Genomic DNA, 20100 nt, shown 5'->3' with positions numbered 1-20100 from the left:
GGCATGTAGGATGCAACTGTTTGATGTTTTCCTCTCATGGATGTTTCTATCTCCCTCTTCCTTTCTCTATCTCTAAAATCAATAAAAACAAATTTTTTAAACAAATTTTTTAATTAAAAAGAGTACAGGAAGACTTTCAAGGGGGGGGGGGAGCATCATCAAATACTAAAAGAATCAAATATAAGGATGAATAATAATAACAATATAATAACAAGTGCCCTTGGCTTTAGCAACAAAGAAAACACAGTGCTCTTCGTGAGGGCCACTCTGGGAAGAGGTGGGAATTGAAGAAAGCCCCGGGGCAAGTGCAGACATCACATTTAATAAATGTGGCTAAGAAAGGAGAAGAGAAGTAAGAAGGCAACTAGAGGGGAGTAACTTGAAAAATATTCCCAGGGTATTTTTATTTCATTGACTATGTAGATTTGAGAAACTCAGCTCTATTTAAGTATCTAGTACAGTGCAAATGAGAGGCATGGAAGTATGTGCTAAACAGATGACTTATTTTAATAGAAAGCCATCTGTATGGAAAGAAAGGCTGGAGTGGTGACACAAGGTGACGGGCCCAGGAGGTGGGCATGGAAGGGTGAGCCCAGGACTTAGGAATATGACACACGCCAACACCTAACGCTGCCTCCACCAGGCACGACCTGGGTGACTCTGACCTGTGCCTCTCGTCTACCCCTTAAGGCCCAGCCCCCTCATCTATACGACGGGTTAGAAATAATATCTACATGAATTATGGGTTATGAGAATTAAATACATCATATGTGTGACCACTCAATAAATATCAGCCGGAATGAGTATTATCATTAATTTATCATTATTGTTTGGCTATGGTGTGACCACTAGGTTTTCAACAGAAGTCCCACAATGCAAGGAACACCTGGTATAGGTGCAGAAGGAGGAGCTGCTTCCAGAACACTCACAGCCCTGGGAGCCAGCTCTCGCCCTGCGGGGAGCGAGAAAACGGGTTTCCTGGGAGACTGGGCCGCAGCAAGGATGAATGTGTCCTCTTATCTCCTCAGCCTGGTGTAGCTGTGGTGCAGCTGATGCGCTCACGCGGCAGGATCCTTTTCCTGCCAGGTTAGGGTGTGTGAACACCCTGCTCAATGCCTGTGATTTGTCTAAACACGTATGTAGCTCTAGCTGAGATCTGTGCAGAACATTTGGACACATGGCCTTATTTCTGGGACTCTTCAAATGTTATTTGTTGTAAAATCCCCTGGTGGAGCAAGTCCTTTGTAGGGGTGCCTGGAAATTAGTCCTGCAATGGGGCTGATAGGGTCTCCTCTGGAACCTCTGAGAAGTGTGAGCAAGGCCCCTCTGGGCCACGGTCTTCCATAAAGACCAGGTGACACATGAAATATTTCTAAATCCCCTCATGGATGAAGAGTAGCTGATGGGCCTGGCTGTTGTGGCTCAGTGGTTGAGCATAGACCCATAAACCAGGAGATCACAGTTTGATTCCCAGTCAAGGCACATGCCTGGGTTGCAGGCTCAAACCCCAGTAGGCGGTGTGCAGGAGGCAGCTGATCAATGATTCTCTCTCATGATTGATTTTTCAATTTCTTTCCCACTCCTCTCTCTGAAATCTATAAAAACATGGTGTGTGTGTTTTTATAAAAGAGAGTAGCTGATGGTGGTGATGAGGGTGTGGGGAAAACCCAAGGGTCATTTTACCTGTAGCCTCCAGGGGGGGCCTGTGCTACCCCCACTGAGGAATGAACTATCCCAACGCCCTGCTAAGGCTTCCTGCCATCCTTAGAATATTCTTGACCATTTTTCTCATTTTAATCGCATTTTTCTCTTTATATTAGTTACCTACACTCATTTTAGTGTAGTTAGATAAAATAGAAAAGAATAGAGATGAAAATAAAAAGCATGCAGTACAGTAGTTCCCCCACATCCGTGGGGGATGAGTTCCAAGACCTCAATGGATACTTGAAACTGTGGATAATATCAAACCCTATATACACTACGTTTTTTCACAGATACATATCTTTTCACTCTCAGGAAGTACTTTATGGCTTCTCTCTGGCACATTCAAATTGCCAGCATCACTGCTCTTGAGCTCTGGGGTCATTACCAAGTAAAGTCAGTGTTATTAAGCACAAGCACTGTGATGCTGTGCCAGCCAGTCTCATAAACAAGGTGGCTACTGAGTGACTAGCAGGTGAGGTATCGGACAGAGCGTGGACATGATGGACAAAGGGATGAGTCACAGCCTGCGTGGGCCAGAGCAGGAACGCTCGAGATTTCATCAACTACTCAGAAAGGCATACTAATTAAAACGCATGAATTGTCTGTTTCTGGAATTTTCCATTTAATATTTTAGGACCACTGTTGACCACAGTCAGCTGAAGCTGTGCCTATAGGAGGGACTGCTGTATATGTTTGTCTGCTCATAAAAATGAATACCTTGACCATATAAATTGTTTTAAAAACTTGCTCTTTTCACCTAAATACATACGGTGGCAATGTCATTAGAGAGGGTTCTATAACCGGAATTTAATGACGCCATTCCAGCATTTACGTAATCAGTCTCTTTTGCTGGACACGTGGGTTGTTTTCCGTTTTTCATCCTGTTGAACACACTGGCAGATAATCTCCCTGTCTCTGGTTATTTGCCTGAGTAAACTCCCATAAGTACAATCACTTGTTGGAAGGATGTGCACATGTAAGGCTTTGGAGATCTACTGCCAAATTATCTTCCAGGAAACGTGCCCACGTGCGTTCCTGAGCTACACTGCTCCTCCTGGCCGTCCAGTTACGCCTATTTAGCCTGCATAGTATTCTTCTTTCTCTAACGGCTCCCCAAAGCTTAGACTAGACAGTCTACTGAGAATGCACACTGTCTAGGTGCTTGAAAAGTTGCTTGCAAACGTGCAAGTTTGGGTCCTTCTGACCCAAGTATCCCACAAGAAAGAAGCAAGTTATGAATGAGGCCACAGAACGCGCACCATTCACTGTGCGTACTCTTCACCTCAGGAGGAGTCATCGCAGAACAAGGCGAGCTGTTTGTAACTTGTACTGGGCCTTTATCGGCCTCTTCCCTGCAGGACTAGAGCTGTTTTAGGCACATGTGCACGGTTCTGTCCATGGATTCGTAGGCAGGACTCACGCTGTAACCCCGTGAAAGCCAGCTCCAGCAGATGGGGTCTCCTAAAGAGCACACTGAGTTTCCAGGAGAGTGTAAAGCAGGGGTACAGGTTGCTCTTCCTTTTTAACTTCTGAATTTATCACCTGAGCCCATTTAAGGATGAGCAGGCTACAGAGCCCCGCTCTGTGGAAAGGAAGGCAAGCATTCTGTACAGCACGGGTGATAGGATTTATCCCAAACTGTGAGCCCACCCACTGACTGCTCCCCAACCACTGCCGGAAAGAAGGGCCACTGGCATGCTATTCTGGAAACAAAGTGTCTTCATTCCCCTGACTTAAAACTGGAGGATAAAAAGGTCTCTGCCTTTGCTGACTCAGAGATTCCTCGGCTTATCTTGGAAGCGACAGCAGGAAATAGCCTTGCTGAAAGTTAGACCTGCGGTGGGTGTCTTGTGGAGACTCTTGGTCACGATGTGTCTATTTCAATTCCTTTGGAACTTCTCAGGCTCGGTCGCCCCAGCGCTGTTAAATGGAACAGAACTTGGGCGAGTCTGTAGGCTGCACCTCTAGGTGCTGGAACAAATCCATAGGAAAACTGCATGCGAAATCTGCCACTGCCTCAGCCCGTCTCCGATCCAGGCTGCAGCTGTCTCTTGGGCAGCAGGTGTAGAAAGATGTTAACCTATTTCCAACGACACTGTTGGATAGAACTCTGGACTTAACTAGCCAAGCAGGCATTTGCCAGAGAGCATATGGAAACTGCCTGCCTCCCAATAGTTCCTGAAATATAGATGAGGGAGACAATATTTGGGGAGGTTTCCTTAAAGAGATATTTAATCTGTTCACTCACCAGATACAAGAAAAGAATCCCAGGACACAGATGGATCAGCAGAGAGCGAGGGACCTCTGTCAAATCCGACTGCCCACCCTCCCCCCTCTCCTCAGCCACGTCCCCGAGCTGCCTTTACGCCAAGCAAATTATGTGCAACAAGCCCAAGCAACTCACTCGCGTGCCCTCAATAAGGCCGCAGCGGCAAGCGCAGTTCCTTACATCACGGGCTGTTTCTTTATGAGGACTCCTGGGAACAATTCCTGCCTGGCCCGTGTGAACCACAGTTAGAATTTTCCCAAGCAATTGGTTTGTGTTTATCTCGTGGACACTGGGCACTGTCGATCTGACAAGCTGCCTTTATTCCGTCGGCGGCTCCGCTGCTGTGGCCCACGTAAGCGGCGGACGTGGAGAAACACCGTGTTAGCATTCTTTCCAGCTCCACCATATTCTTCTCCTGCTATCTCGCCTCACTTTTAATTTCTGCTATCTTGTCACGTTTTATGTGCCATTGTAAGCCACCTGGAAAGCATTCTGTGAGATAGGATTTGGCTTACACTGAAAAGTAGATAAATCAGACGAGGGAGAGCGCCACGCCACATGTTCCCACCTATTTTCTTCAAAACTTCAATTACATTCTGCTTTAACATCCTTCCACCCATAGACTCAAGGCTTAGGGTGTGCAACTCGGAACTGCAGCAACATTGATCATAAAATAATTAGGAAAGCCAAATAAAGATGGGAAAGTATTGTGACTGTCCCCTCTCTTTCCCAAGACTCAGCTCAAGCAATGCCATTGAAATGACATAGCTCCTTGGAGCCTGATGCACTTGAACACTAATTACAATGAAAAGAGTGAATGACACCATGTAAGACTTGAGTGACACGTGGAAGTGCGCTATGCTCTCCTGTGGTCAGTAGGCGGCCCAAGGGAGCAGGAGAGGCAGGCATCGCTGTCATTTTCCTTCTACTGTCCTGCTAAGGAGCAAGGAAGAACCGCTAGTCCCTAGGTGCGCTCTGCACCCGGAGATTTTCCAAATGTGCTCAAGTCCAAGAAGAGAAGCAAAACTATGAATGTCCATCAAAGTGTGCTGGGCATGAGTTAGGGACCAATATCCAAGTTATGGCCATCCGAAGAAACGACAGAGGTCTTTTAACACATGACGCTGGAGGGAACTGGAGTCAGCATCTTACAAGCAATTCTTGTAAGCTGCCATCTTTCCAGAGCTATGCTTTCCGGTAAGGCTCTCTGCAATGTCAGGAATGCTCTAGTGCCCACATTTGTCCAGCAGGGCGACTTGTAGTGCACTTGAAATGTGGCTGGTGCAACGGGGTTTTGTATTTTATTTTAATTAATTCTATTTAAATAGTCATACTAAATTTAACAGGTTGCAGGATATAAGATCAGTATATGAAAGCCATTTGGATTTCTATATACTAGTAATGAAAAATCAGGAATTGAGATTTTTTTTTTTAAATGTCTTTTAAGTAGCATCAAAAATATGAGATACTTAGGGATAAGTCTGACAAAAGTTGTACACAGTGAAAATTACAAAACCTTGCTGAGTAAAATTACTAAAGACTAAATAAGTGAAGATATATACATCGTGTTCATGGTCAGAAGACTCATTGTTGCTATGATATCAGTTTTCCCCAAAGTGATCTACAGATTTGCTGCAATCAGTCCCTATCAAAAGCCCACCGGTTTTTTTGTAGACATTGACAAAGTGATTCTAAAAGTCAAACAAAAATGCAAACATACCCGGAATCTAAAATATCAGTTTGCCTTCGCCCTGGGAATCGGGGCTTAAAGGACAAAGTTTGTGAGGTGGCAGTTTGGGAAGGTCTTGATCTGGCACTTTTATGTTTGTAGCCTCAGTCGCTACATCTGTAAAAGGGTACACTGGTGCCTACATAATAGAATTAGTTGCTATTTAATAAGACCATGGATGCTAAATATCATCTAAGGAGCAGAGGTACTTAAAAACTATCCCTTCCCCTTCCCCACCAATTCCTTCATCACAGCAGGTACATTCTTCCCTTACTAAGGTGTGAGGAGGGGGCCTCTCCCATCCTTACCTGGAGCCAAAGCTTGTCATGCTGAGACCACTTCCCACCAGCAATGCACTGGAATGTGGCATTCTGACCCACGTTCACCTCCACATTTTGGAGCCGCAGAAAGTGAGGTGCTTTTCCTAAGAGAGAAACCAGAGAGCACATGAGAACAGAATTCAACAGTGGGAACCACCTTCCCTGTGGGCACCTGGCAGCTCAGCACAGACACCTGGCAGGGTGGAATGTGTTCCTGGGAAGTGGCCTGGCTCAGTGAGGAGCTACTGTTGATGGATCGCTTACTATGAGCTGGGTCTGTTCTGAGAGCTTTCATGCATCCTCTTGCCTAAAATCTCACAAAAATCCATGGGGTGGGCAGTATCTCCATTTCTCAGGTCAGAAAATTAAGGCTCAGTGGGGTTACATGATTTGGCACAGTCAGACAGCCAGAAAGTGGGGGAAATAAGCCATAAATCCAGGTCTCTGAGGACCTCAAATCCATATGAACTGCTGGGCAATACTGCCATGTTTGGAAGAAGAAATTGGGGGAGGGGTTCACCATAGAAAATTCCTCCTATAGCCTGGGTGGGTAGAAAGAAGAAAGCTGAAGTGAAGTACCTTTGGGCCTCAGACCTCCAACCTGGCCTTGCTGCTAATGAAGATGCTGAGGAGGAAGAGAGGGAAGGAGAGAGAAAAGGTGTGTGTGTGTGGAGGGGGGGGCGGGGGGGCAGGGCAGAATGCTAGCAGCTTTCATTCCCATAGGTGGACTGTGAGTGGTGTCATGTGCAGTGTCTACACAGTAGCTCTTTTAAACCGATGCAGTTGGTGGTATTATCTCCATGTCACAGTAAGTGAACTGAGGCACAGAAAACCCAAAACAACGTTCACAGTCTACATTCTTCACTCTAAGCTACGGTGTCTTGGAACGATGAGAAGGAGATGGGAAGTTACTTTGGGGACTTGGCATAACAGAAGAAAGGACTTTCAAAAGAAATCGGGGTCTATAAGCGATCAATTCTAGAATTAAACGTATGGTGGGTGACTTGGGTCCATCTCCTTTCTTGTGGGGATAAGTTCTCACCTATGTGAGCACTTCAAAGATGAGTGGATTGATAACCTATGCCTAGAAGAATGAGTTTCTTCAATGAGGTACAAAAATGCCATGGGTCCTTATCACATCGACCACTTCCAGAATGGGATCAAATGCAAGGAGGGGGGAGGGTTGTTAAGGGGATCAAGGAGGTACAAAAGGGCCTACTTGCCAGAGCGAGTCAAATATCCAGAGAGACAAATAATAATGATAATGTCATTTATTTGAAAGCTCCTACAATGCCAGGTACTAGTACTGTGATAAATGCTTTAGAGATTTTATCTAATTTAACTTCATACCATTCCTGTAAAGCAAACACTAATATTATTTCCCTTTTAGAGAAGCAGAAACCAAGGCTCACCAAGTTTAATTTGCTCAAAGCGACACAGCAGTAACGACAGAAACAGAATTCAGACCAGATCCATGTTAGCCCCAAATCACTATTTAATGAGCACATTCTCTTGCTTCCTGGGCAATGGGAGGTTAATGGTGTCACCTGGACCCTAGGATCCAAAGAAAGGGCTCACAGGAAAGGCTGTGCTGATTCTCCAGACTCCTCTCATTGCTCCCAAATATTTTATCTCCAGTGATCACTTTCCTTACATTTTGTCCCCATCGCCTCACCCTCTCAACTATCTGGTCTACCAAACTGCGTTACCACCTCTAAAGCTCAGCAAAACTAAGAACCTTGGTGAGATTAGGCAGATGCTTGTGCAAAAACATATACCTTCTGCTCTGGTTTTCTTAACAAATAACAATAGTTCAGAGACCCTCTCGTGCTACCTTCCAGACCCACGGCTAGAGTGGAATCAACAGTCCAGGGCCCAAGGAAGACCTCTCCTATGAGCGTCTCGGAGTTGAAGATTCCTCGCATCTAGTCAACCTGACACATGTCATGCTGCTCTGATTGTCTGGAATTGTTTCCTTTCTGCTCTCCTATATAATTTGCACAGTTATTTTTGGAACTATCAGTTCAAGTCAATTCTTCACATGGGAATATGTTCCATGAGCCCAAAGCCCATTTATGCCACAGGTTTAAAGGGCAAAGGGAACATCTACCCCATGAGAGAAGGGAACTCAGAATCTTAGCTGTAGTGTTGGGAGGCTTTGCATTAGGCTTTATAACGGGATGCCTCCCCTTACCCTTGGGGAACCCTGAGCAAATGGATTAACCTTTGGGATTTATGCAATTAGAAATGGATCTTCTCTGGAGCAAAGTCCCTGCTTTCTTCTGACCCCACCTTCTGATTTGACAAAGTAGAACTTTTGCCTTGATTCTTTCATCTTCTATCCCTCTTCCTCCTTTCCTTCTAGGTTCAGTGGTAGAGAATTTAGAAGCTTAATTGCCCTGAGTGTTAACATTCATCAATACGAAACAATGATGGTCTCTGATCTTTGAGCCCTGGTCTCATCCCCAGATCATGACAGGCATCTCTCTCTGGGGACATTCTCCTTACGTTGGCGACCTGTTTGGTCCACTTCGCTGAGCTCCTGGTCTCTCTGGCCCTCCTCTCAACCCCAGTTTACTTCTAAGCCCTGTGCTCTCTCGACTGTTATTTCCCCCCAGCATCCACATTATTATCCCACCAGCTTCAACTCACCCAAATACAGCTGACCTCAGGATCCAGACCAGCATTCCACACGTCCTCCCCACTGAGACTCAGCCCCCCAAAAATGGGATCCTGCTGAATGGGCTTATCAGAAAACTGCTGTGCATTTGGGGTAAAATGCCTTGATGTTGGTGACATTTAAACTCCTGCAGATGTCATTGCAGCATCTGAAGACATATTATTCTGCCCTTTATCTCGTGCTTTAAACCTGACAGTGCTCAGTAGGAAGCCACACAATTGAGGAGAAAGCTCAGTACATACATCAGAAACGTGTCGCAGACACTCCCCGGGTTCAATGACATTGTCCCACAAGGTTGGTGTAAAAAAAATAGTTTAAAAAATTCTAAAAGTCAACTTAAGAGTTAGAAACTTTGAAATTGGGTGGAAAATTGTGCTGACATTTCTCGTACACAGTTACAACTGCAGCGGCTATCAGCTAACACCGAGAAACAACAGTGGAGGGTAACTGTGGCTGGAATACTATTAAAATAACACCCCCAAAAAATGTTAAATGGGCTTTAAAATGTAGACGAGAGATTTCGGTTTATAAGGGAAAATAATTTCCTTCTAGTGGTATGCCTATCTTTCCGTAACTGTTTTGGAGACTGCGAGGCAAGCGTTTAAAGCCTTAACTCCAGCTCAAATTGATCAAGAATACAATTGCAAATGGGGCACCAACCCCCCCTGGAACTTTTGGAATACTTAATAATAAATGCTGACCACATGTTAATAGAAATGATGTTTTGGAGGACAGAAGTGGAAAATTAAAAAGCCTGACATAAAGAGAATGCATATTTCTCCATCTAGTTAAATGTTTAACAATCTCTGAGTGAAGTTATTGATGCATTCATATTAAGGCTGGAGTCGGGAAAAAGGTACTGTCAGTCCAATGGACAGTCCGAAGCCACCAGCATGTTGCATGGCATGTGATCTCATGAGCACGATCAGTACGTTGGAAGGCAGAACTCAATTCTCCCCAGACTCACACCACCTGTGCCTGTACCAGTGGCTTAAGCCCCAAAGCTGGGAATGCTCCATTTCCGGTGCCTCTGGCTCCCAATCGAACCATCACATGGGACCAGTCAACTTTACCCCCTAAACGCACCCATAATCTATCCACCTCTGTCCATCTTTGTGTTTTTTGTTTCTTCACAGTATGGCTTGCCATCTGCTATGGGCTGAAGTGTACCCCCAAATTCATATGTTGAAGCCCTAATGCTCAATAACTCACCCTGGGATTGTATTCGGTGAGAGTGCCTTTAAAGGGGTGATTAAAGTAGAAATGAGGTTGGTAAAGAGGGCCCTATCCAATCTGACGGGTGTCCTCATGAGAAGAGAAGATCTGGACCCACAGGCACACGGGCAGGTGTGCACAGAGGAAAGGCCACTGAAGACAGAGTGAGAAAGCTCCATCCACAAGCAGAGGAGAGGGGCCATGGAGGAAACCAAACCTGCCTCTTCATCTCGGACTTCTAGCCTCCAGCACTGTGAGAAAATAACTGTCTGGGCCCCCAGACTGTGAGGTTTTGTTATGGCAGCCTTATCAAACTAATATACCATCTGCTATAGGTCATATAATGACCTGATATTTGTTTCATTTCCAGTCTCTTTCACTTTGAGGGAATCCCATGAGAGCAGAGAATGAAACTATCTTAGTCTCATCAACCCAGAATAGTGTGGGCAGGGAGTCCCTGCTCAGTAAACACTTGTTGAATGATGAGTGGCTATCTCTCCACTCCCCTGGTCCAGGCCGCTGTCACGATCTCTTGCATGAATCCAGAAATTTCTTTCTAATAGATACCCTGACTCTATTCCTCTTCAACGCTTTCCACAGAGCAGCCGAACTGATCTTTTAACAATTAAATGAGATCATATCAATCCCCAGCATAAATCCTTCTAGTGGCGCCCCCTATACTTAGATTACAATAGAAACGGCTCATGATGACTCTCAGGGCTCTGCATGGCCAGGCCCTGGCTTCCCGCCACCCCCCCCCCCCACCCCAGTGTTAGCTCAGACCACTTCCCCTGCACACAATGCCCAGGATACCCCCACCATCAGTGATTCCTACTGTAAGACCTCTGCACTTCCATTTCCTCTACCTGGAATGCCCCTCCCCAAACCCTTATACAGTGAACTCCTTCTTGTGACTCAGGGTGCAGCTCAGATCATGCCTTTAAAGACTTGTCCCCTGGCCACTCTAAGGAGCCCTCCCATATTCTAGTTACTCGCCTTTATTATATTCATAGCACTTACCGCTATCTGAAATTACATTAGTGACTCATTTAATATTACTTATCTAGTGTATTTTCTCCCTCTGCCCCTCTGCTAAATATACACTGTGAAAACAAGGACCTAACTTATCTTGATCACTTAGGTATCCCCTGTGTCCAGTAAAAGTTCTTGACACGCAGCTAATGCTCAAAAGTCTACTTGTTGAAAGAAAGGATGGACGGACACCTGGACTGGACTTGGGCTGAGCAGGGGTCCTTGGGAAGGGGCCTAGGCTAGGCTCTGCTCAACTCCACATGACTCGTGAGTGGTGGCCAGATCTCTGAGGACTGTATGTACTGCCATTATATGTATACATAGCTAAATGGAACTTTTCCCATTCCAACCACTATCACAGGGTCCTCACACTTTGATTTCTGGGAAGTTTAAGTTTCAGCCACCTAAGCATCAAGGCTGAACTCGGCCGAAGCACATTATGCAGGAACTCAGCCAGGGTCACGTCTTCCTGAGTTATATCCCATGGCCCATTTGCTGGGTAACTGGCTCTCAGTAATTCCATAACCCATGCAATGCACCTCCTCAGCAGGAGGAGGACGAGGCTGTCAGGAGAATTCTAAATTCAGGAGCAGCCCCAACAAGAGGAGGATTCTAAGAGGAGCCATGAGACTTGGGGGATGGAAAGACATCCATGTGCCCTCCAGGGGACCCTCTCCCTTGGAAATTTCTCTAGGAGAAGGAAACATTTGTCTGCAATGGCAAACCATGAACGGTGCTGGGAATCAAGGCAGAGCTTCGCCAATCTGACCTTGAAGGTGGTTGAGACTGAGATCAAAGACAGGTGTATAGTTGAGCCTCATGATGAAGGCACATTCTCATCAGAGCACAGAGTTCTGGGGTCCTGGGAGAGAGCCAGGCCAGATTCTCCTGGGAAGAGGCAAACACCACCTGCTAGGAAGAGCAAGGGCAAACCTCACTCACAGGTTCCGGAGCAGGAATGCACTGGAAGCAGCAAAGGTAAGTGTCCTCTCTGAGGATGGGCTGTGTGCAGGGCTGGGTGCTAAAACTAAGACTTGTTTCAGAGAGATTGCCTCAAAACTGATGGCTGCGCACGCTTGAGGTTCAGTGAACAACAGGCAGAGTAGACATCTCCCCAAGCAGTTGCCCAGTCTGAGGACAAAGCTCATTCTCCAATGGGCAGTTGATGCTGATGCCAGGAACTGAGGAAAGGGAAGACTTAATCCCAGAAAAGGAGACTCATCTGCATATCCACTATGTAAACCCTGCAGAGCGGGGACAGGGAGGATTTCTGGGACCCTTTCCATATGAAGTCTAGTTCATCAGAGACGTTTTCCAGGCATGATTGAATGGACAAACCCATCAGAGAGAATTCCAAAGACTCAGAAAGTAACTCAGAGGGTAGGGGTACCTTAGCCAGAGAAAGCAATGGAGAGTGGAGCAGGACCTCAGCATTCCTGAGATGCCCGCTGATTTCTGGGAAAGAAGGGTCTCTTGCACAGACACCAACACAGTTACCCCAAATATTGTCTTGCCTGAACCCTTTGGGACTTGTCCCTATTTCCTCCAGAGAAGGTGCTCCAAGGCAATGAGTCAAACAATGGCGTCAGGGGAATGAAGGCTCTGACACATTCATTGCAGCAGGAGTAGGAAGAGTCATTTTAAATAAAGCAGCATGGATGGGGCTGAAATGAGAATAGCCCCCAAATGGGAGGACTGAAAGGACAGGGCACTTGATGTCTCTTGAGGGAACAGCAAATTGCACCATCGCCAATAGCATGACTCATGGCTATAAGGGGGGTGGGGGAGTAGAGAGAGCCCTACTAAGAGTTGCCTGGAAACAGATGGCTGCTGAGAATCTCCAATATGCAGAACACTAACTAATGGGGCTGGCATCCCAGAGTCCTCCTAGGGGCTACCATAATCCCCAAGCATGTCCCTTTGATGACAGCCCTTCCCCCCACCACATGGGATATGAAGTCATCTCAACTACCTACATCCAGGACTTGTCCCCTCTCAGATTTAATGAACCTGGGAACCGCAGCTCCTTGCTCAAACACATTCAAATATCTTACAATAAATACAGCAAAGGGAGAGAAATTCAAGGGGAAATTTGATCGGCATGGAGGAGTGGTATGCCCTGGAGGGCTCTTGACACTGTACCATAAGTACTAACCGCTGTGAGAAATCTTTCTCTACGCCTACACAGAGCTGATGAGTGAATTTAAAATTACTTTTAAAAATTAATAGCTTTGGGGTACTTTTCCCTGTGAGTGAACAGTGTACTAATTTCTTCAGTGTTTTGGTGTTGTTCCTTTTTTTTTAAAAAAAAAAAAGACAATTGCACACAATTCTATCCAAAGCCCTCTAATTCTTCCACTTCAGTGGTCTGAATCCCACTAATAAACAATCAGGACTTTAGACTCCCTTAATAATGGAGAGAGATTCAAACGAAGATGTTTTGCCAGTCTCTGCAAATTGCTGGAGGTGCTGCCTGTGGAACAGGCCGGCAAAATTATGGATTTATTCAGGACTGATTGCATTGAGTACGTAAGCACTTTGGAAGAATTAAAAAACAGAGAGAGTGAGATATGTTTGTGAGCTGAATGAAGAGGGGGGTTGCAGCCTCCAAGCTACCCAGTCTGACGGGGAGTAAGGCTGTGTTAGGAGAAGGGAACAGACTTACTGCATGGATGCGCGAGGACCCGGACCTCGTCCACAGCGATGTAGCCAGGATGACCTTTCAAAGAGACGGATTCAAATATCACCTGCAACACACACAGGGCGGGAGTCAATTTCACAGAAATGGTTGTAGGCACTGGTCGTAGGAATATGCCCACCCCCCAAAACCCTTTATGATTCTGCTTCCCATCAGAATCGGCCAAAGAGGCCTTATATTAGGCTAGGATGATCTCCTGGAAATTGACTTGGATTTTCAAAACAAGGTAGAAAGGCCTTGTGACGAGCAAAAGGAAAGTCAGCCACATGGAACATTTTTTAATAGATTTCAGAAACAATGCTTGGATGCAGGAACAGCAACCCAGATATGGCCTGCAGACCCCAATCTGCACCTTTCTCATGGTTGTTTCAAGTGAAACACAGACTAGAATTACTTCCTCACACCCCAACTTTCTTATGAGGGGTGGGGGAGGAACTTACCTTGGAAGCTCCCATAAGAAAAAGGGGGTTTATCCTGACTTGATTCTATATCCCCAAGGAACACAGTCCATCTGAATTTCTTAATAACACCTTGCAAAATTTGCACAACTGTTGGTATCTGGGAATCCAAGGGCAACAATTTTTTTAGTTCCCCATTCCGACTCCCACCCAAACTGCTTATTTCAGTAGAGATTTTATGGCTCAGTTAATGGCTTTCTTTGTCACCCAACCTCTACCTTCATCTAGGAGCTATGACTAGCCATGTGGACAACCAGACCAACCCATTGACCTCTCTAACTCTAATGACTTTATCTTCCACTCAGCGTCAGCCACAGACTCAGACTTGTCTTTCTCCATTTCAGAGAGTGGAAATTCTATCTTCCTATATATTGGCACAGCCTCCTACCCCACACCCCACTCCCAATTCATTCCTCTCAAACCTGATCTCAGGTTCATGTGGTACCCTGGGCCTCAAGTTTTCCACAGTTTACAGGCTTGCCTGGACCTCCCTATATAGGGTGTCCCAAATAATGTATATACATTTTAACAGATGATAACTCACTTAATTTTGAAAATGTACTGTATGTTAGTCAACACTGACTTTATAATCCTTCAAAGTGTGCATATATTTTGGGGACACCTTATATTTTCAACAAGCCTGGGGTACCCCCACTACGTTGGATAATCACTCATACCACTCTCACCTATAGCACCAATTCCGTAGCAGCTTCATTACAACTCTGGCAAGCCCGTTACAATACTGCCTTCACCACGGGAACTGGTGGAGAGGGTGGTGATGGCTTTGAAGAGGCAGCTTCCCCTAAGTCAACATATGGCTGCCTGGGAATTACATAAAGTGACTTGGGAATGGCAGTCACACCAAACATAGAGCAGCTGGCATCAGCATGACAACCACTGGGGAAGAGGGGTTTACTAAGACACAGGGTCCTTCAGAGAGAGTTAACAAACAGAATCGTGCAGGAAGGAGGGGAAAGTTTGCAGAAATGAAAGTGATAGCTGCCTCATCCCGCAGAGAGAAAGTCAGCAGAAGGCCTTTCTATCAACAATTGCATATCTAATTATGCTTTTAGTAATTCAAATGAAACCAAAAGCAAAGTCCATAGGAAAAAATAACAAGAAAATAGAACAAATACAGAGAATACATTTATAAAGAAACAGTATAAAACTATTCAAATTGTATAATAAAAGTGACAAAAGTAACAAGAATATTTGTGACAACAAATATAAATAGGTTAAAATAGAGAAAATCCCTCAGACTGTCCAAATAGACAAAACCTAATTGTATGCTATCAGATAAATACCTAAAGCAGAATGACTCAGGAACCTTGAGAACAACAAGTTGAACAAAGGGAAATACAAATAAACAGAAAACAGTTATTGCAAAAATAATGTAAAAGCATCAAAGCAGAATTTAAACCAAAAGGGAAACAAAAACTATTAAGTGGACTAAAATGGTCAGTTAAAAGAATGTATGGCCTGGCCTACGTGGTCCAGTGGTTGAACGTCGACCTATGAACCAGGAAGTCATCCTTCAATTCCCTGTCAGGGCATATGGCTGGGTTGTGGGCAAAATCCCCAGTGTTGGGGGTGCAGGAGGCCGCCAATCAATGATTCTCTCTCATCATTGATGTTTCTATCTCTCCCTCTCCCTTTCTCTTGTAAATCAATAAAAATATATATTTTAAAAAGAATGTAGGAGTCAGTAGACTTAAAAGGAGAAAATGATGGAAACAAATAGTAATTACAGTTTAAATAAAACTCATTTATACTTATTTAACCCATGTTTTAGATTCTGACAAATTAAACAGAAAAAAAATGCATCTATCAAGTATGTACATAATATAAACAATGATGCATTTACTAAACAAATGTTAATGAATTTAGATAATAAAATTTCTGTTCAAATATTCATGGGTTATTTACACAAAGATCAAATAACAGACTAAAGTATAATTTCAATCAACTCATCAAAGAATAAACCACATAGGTTTGGGTCTGTACATTTTCTAACTAAATTCATTAAATCTAGAAATTGACAAATGCCTAAAAATCAATTTCTTAAAATTGAAATATGCATTACTTAAATATACAATACCTTCTTAATAACTATGATGTCAAAATATGTTTTGTATATTAACAAAGTCTGAAACAAAATTAAAAGTCAAATGGCATGTTGGAAAAAAATCTGTAATTATATATGCCAGCAAAAAGGTGAATGACCTGTTTTGTGTAAAGAATTCTTAAGACTCAACAAAATAAATAAACTCTCCAAAGAAAAATCGGCAAGTAACATCAGCAGGCAATTCACAAAAGATGAAGTCGGAATGGTAATAATCTATGAATGCAATTTTTTAATGACACGGGAAATTATGGTAGATGATTATTTTCTGCTTTATACTTTTCTAGATTTTCCAAAATTTCTGCAGTAAAAATGAGCTATTTTATATTTATACTAAAAATGAAATATTTTATGGTACATTTGCATTTCTCCCTTCATGTTATATTATCATGATATCATGTACCACCGTACAATTAGCACCTATCACACCCTATTGTCATTGCTTGCTCACAAATCATTTCATTCCCTAATCTCTAAAGCCATTGACAACGGGAAAAGTGTCTTCATTCACCCGTGCATCCATTTATTCAGTCAACATTTAAAGAGACCCTTCTATGTAATAAACATTGAGATACATGCCGAGTGATAAAAATGAACAAGAATATTGAGGTCCTAGCTCTGATGAATTTCACATTCTAGTGAATGAAAATGGAAATTAAACAAATCAATATGAAAAGTTAAACTAATTGTGTGATTGGCAGTATGAGGGAAATAAACAGAATATTGTAATTAAGAGTAACTAAGGAGAGGGTCTATATTACTTAGAGTGCTTAGGAGAGAACCTCGAGGAGGTGATAATCACTATGACACCAGAAGGATGAAAGTGGCCAGACAAGGAAGGGGGGTGGTGGCAAGTGCGAAGGCCATGAGGAAGCAAAGAGCTCAGAGGTGATCTGGGAACACAAGAAGGAAGCTGGGACACAGAGCAAGCTAGAGTAGCACAAAGCCAGGCTGGAGTGTAGGGGAGTCAGGTGACTTGGGGTCTTACAAGACATAGTCAGGAGCTTGAATTTTCTTCAAAGTTGCTGAAAGATTCACAGCAAGGAAGAGACACATTCTAATTTATATTCTAAAAAGATCATTCAGACCAGTCTGTGGAAAAGTATTGACTGGCAGGTGGGCAAATGAGAATGAACAAAACAAACAGACCTATCCCTTGGCTACTGTAGTCATCCAATCAAAAGATGAGGATAGCTTAGGGCCCTGGCAGGGAGCTCAGTTGGTTAGAGCTTTATCCTGATGCCAAGGTTTCTGGTTTGATCCCTGGTCAGGGCACATACAGGAATCAACCAATGAATGCATAAATAAGTGGAACAACAAATCTCTCTCTCTCTCTCTCTCTCTCTCTCTCTCTCTCTCTCTCTCCCTCTCTCTCTCTCCCTCTCTCCCCCCCCCCCCCCCGTTTCCTCTGTCTCTCTAAAATCAATAAATAAAAAGAAAAAAGTGAGGATATTGTTTATGACTGTGGTGGCTATACAGAATAAAGGTTGGTGGTTTAAGAGATATTTCGAAGGTAGAGACGAAAAGAACTGTTAGATTAACAGGAGAAGAGTGAAGTAAAGAGAGGGCTCAGCGAGGACTCTTCAGTTTAGAGCTTGAGCTTCTGGGCTGAGTCTGGTGTCATTTACTGACATAGGGAAAGTGACATGATGAACGTGTGTGCACAGGCACACAGGTCGGCTATGTCAGGATTTCCTGGTGGCTATATTAAGTTGCGATGACAATTAAGCATCATAATGGATACGTTGAGTAGGAAGCTGACATTCCGTTTCTGAAACTCATGGGTAATTTAGGACCCAGAGTTACAAATGTGGTAACTTTGGCATCTAAGTGTCATTTAAAGTTGTGGAACTAGATAAGGTCACCTTGAAAGGCAGAGTAGATAGTTCAGAGATGAGTGCTAGGGCCCAAGGCCAAGTGCTAAAAGCCCAATAGAGAATGTATTTTTTAGAATGGTCGAGAGTGGAACATGATTTTAGGTAGAGAGGAATGAATCAGGGGAGAGCATAGAATATGAGTGAGGGACAGATGAAACAAGATTCTAAAGGGGACAGGAGTCAGTCCATTGGGGTCAAGATACCAGTAGAATAATGGGTATTGACCAGAGGGGCACCTCATCAACTAAAACAGAATGATAATAAAATAATGCAAATGGAGAAATATGCCCACATATTTGACCACAATGGAGAAATATTGACCATTTATTATGTGATCTTGAACTGGCCTCTCAACAGCCCTACGAAGTAGAACCAGCTGAATAAACTCAGACAGGAAGTCACAGGTGGCTAAGAATTGAGGTCCTGGTCTCCTGGTTCACAGTACACGGCCATGGCCATTCCTGAACTTTGGTGAAAAACCTCCCAACTCTGACTTAACCAAAACCCTTGAGTAAGCAGAATTCTGGCTTTTATTCCAGTTAATCAAAGATTAACTTAATTCTTCTAATGCTTTGCTTCTCATATCCTCACCCAGTACCTATCCAATATCACAATTATTAATAAATATTCCAAGAATGAACACAAGGCTTGGCATGGGAGGATGGATGTGTGACAATGAAATATACATTTGTTCACTGTTCTTTTTTTTCTTCCTTCGCAGAAATAAGAATTCTATAATGAGAGAGTATCTTTCATTCATCAGAACTCCTCCTGGGAATGTTTCTGTAAAGCATTAGGAAAGGGAAGGTTTTGGTTTCTCAAATATGAGAGAGTAATATTCCATAAGAAACATGGGAAAGCATGTTCTGGTTTTCCATTAAATGAGTTGATAATTCTCAAGTGCTTAGAGTAGACATGATAAGGTATCTGTAAGTGTCACGAATACTATTGTTCTTGCTCTGGAGAGAGGGATGGGAAATTAGAGGAAAGGCAGGAATGGTTCTGGATCTAGGGACAGGGAGAAAGTAAAGGACTGTCCATGTGACTACCCCTTGTTACCCCACCCCAAAATTCCACTGAAGTTCCTACACTCGGCAGACACTATGATGTGAGCCATGACTGGTAATAACTGGTGGAGGGATTGCTCAGGGTGAAATCAAGGAGGCCTGCGCAGACATGGAGGAGGGTTTGGTGCTTAGCTGAGAGGATGGGTGGATGAGAGAGGGGACGGTGGAGTTCCGAGGGGAAGTGGCCCTCTCCCGGGAATGCATCCTCCTGAACTGTGCATGAAGTTACTAAGCCTGCAGAGTGCAGAGTGCCAGACGCCTGAGGGACTGCTGAGAAAGGGCTTCGAGGCCAGTTGAATCCAAATCAGGCAACTCCTAAATTTCAGGAGTCCACAGAGCAATTACGCTGTGGGATAAAAGGTAATTTCAGCTAGGCAGGTGATGGAGAAGAGAGAGAGAGCCAGTGGCTGCAAAATTAATAATGAGTTCTTTTATTTAAAAAAAAAATCTTGCGATGGATAAGTTCAGAATCATTAAAAACATGAAACAGAATTAATATCCCCTAGAAAGGGGCAGCGATGTGAAGCAGGGTTTGCTAAGCCCTTGCTGGACCGAGAGACGCCAGGTGGGAGTGGGGGTGAATGGCAGAGGAACATTCCTACCCCAGGCCCTGCTCAAGGCCTCCTGCCAGAATGCCCACTAATAAGAAAGATAAAATTTCCCTGTTTATTATGGAGCTAAAAGTCCATTGTAGGACTGTGAAATATGACTTTAATAAATGAATACCTAACCATCCATATGTGAGGACCAGCACTACTGAAAACTAAAACTGTATTTAGTCCACAGCCTCACACATGCAGGGCCGGAGCTTGGGGGTCTGGTGAATTTAAAATCCACTTTGCAAAAGTCTTCGAATCTCCTGATAGGTCCCCTCTTCTCTCCCACAGACGTACATGTGAGTGGGTGCCCGAGTGCGCATGAGTCTGGGA

General features: G+C 44.1%; 1 protein-coding gene across 2 annotated transcripts in view; it reads right to left on the bottom strand.

Moving 5' to 3' along the window:
• Positions 1–20100, bottom strand: part of PTPRT (protein tyrosine phosphatase receptor type T) — a 929565-nt gene that overhangs the window by 571338 nt on the left and 338127 nt on the right. For both annotated transcript variants that reach the window (XM_054723794.1, XM_054723796.1), the window contains exons 4-5: positions 13615–13696; positions 6011–6126 (exon numbers count right to left, since the gene is read on the bottom strand). In XM_054723794.1, coding sequence (XP_054579769.1) covers positions 6011–6126; positions 13615–13696 — 198 coding nt within the window. The remainder of the gene's footprint in view (positions 1–6010; positions 6127–13614; positions 13697–20100) is intronic.

This window comes from Eptesicus fuscus, chromosome 12 (genome assembly GCF_027574615.1).
Source record: "Eptesicus fuscus isolate TK198812 chromosome 12, DD_ASM_mEF_20220401, whole genome shotgun sequence".
NCBI lineage: Eukaryota > Metazoa > Chordata > Mammalia > Chiroptera > Vespertilionidae > Eptesicus > Eptesicus fuscus.
The sequence above is the reverse complement of the archived record's forward strand: the minus strand, read 5'-3'. Positions and strand labels throughout refer to the sequence as shown.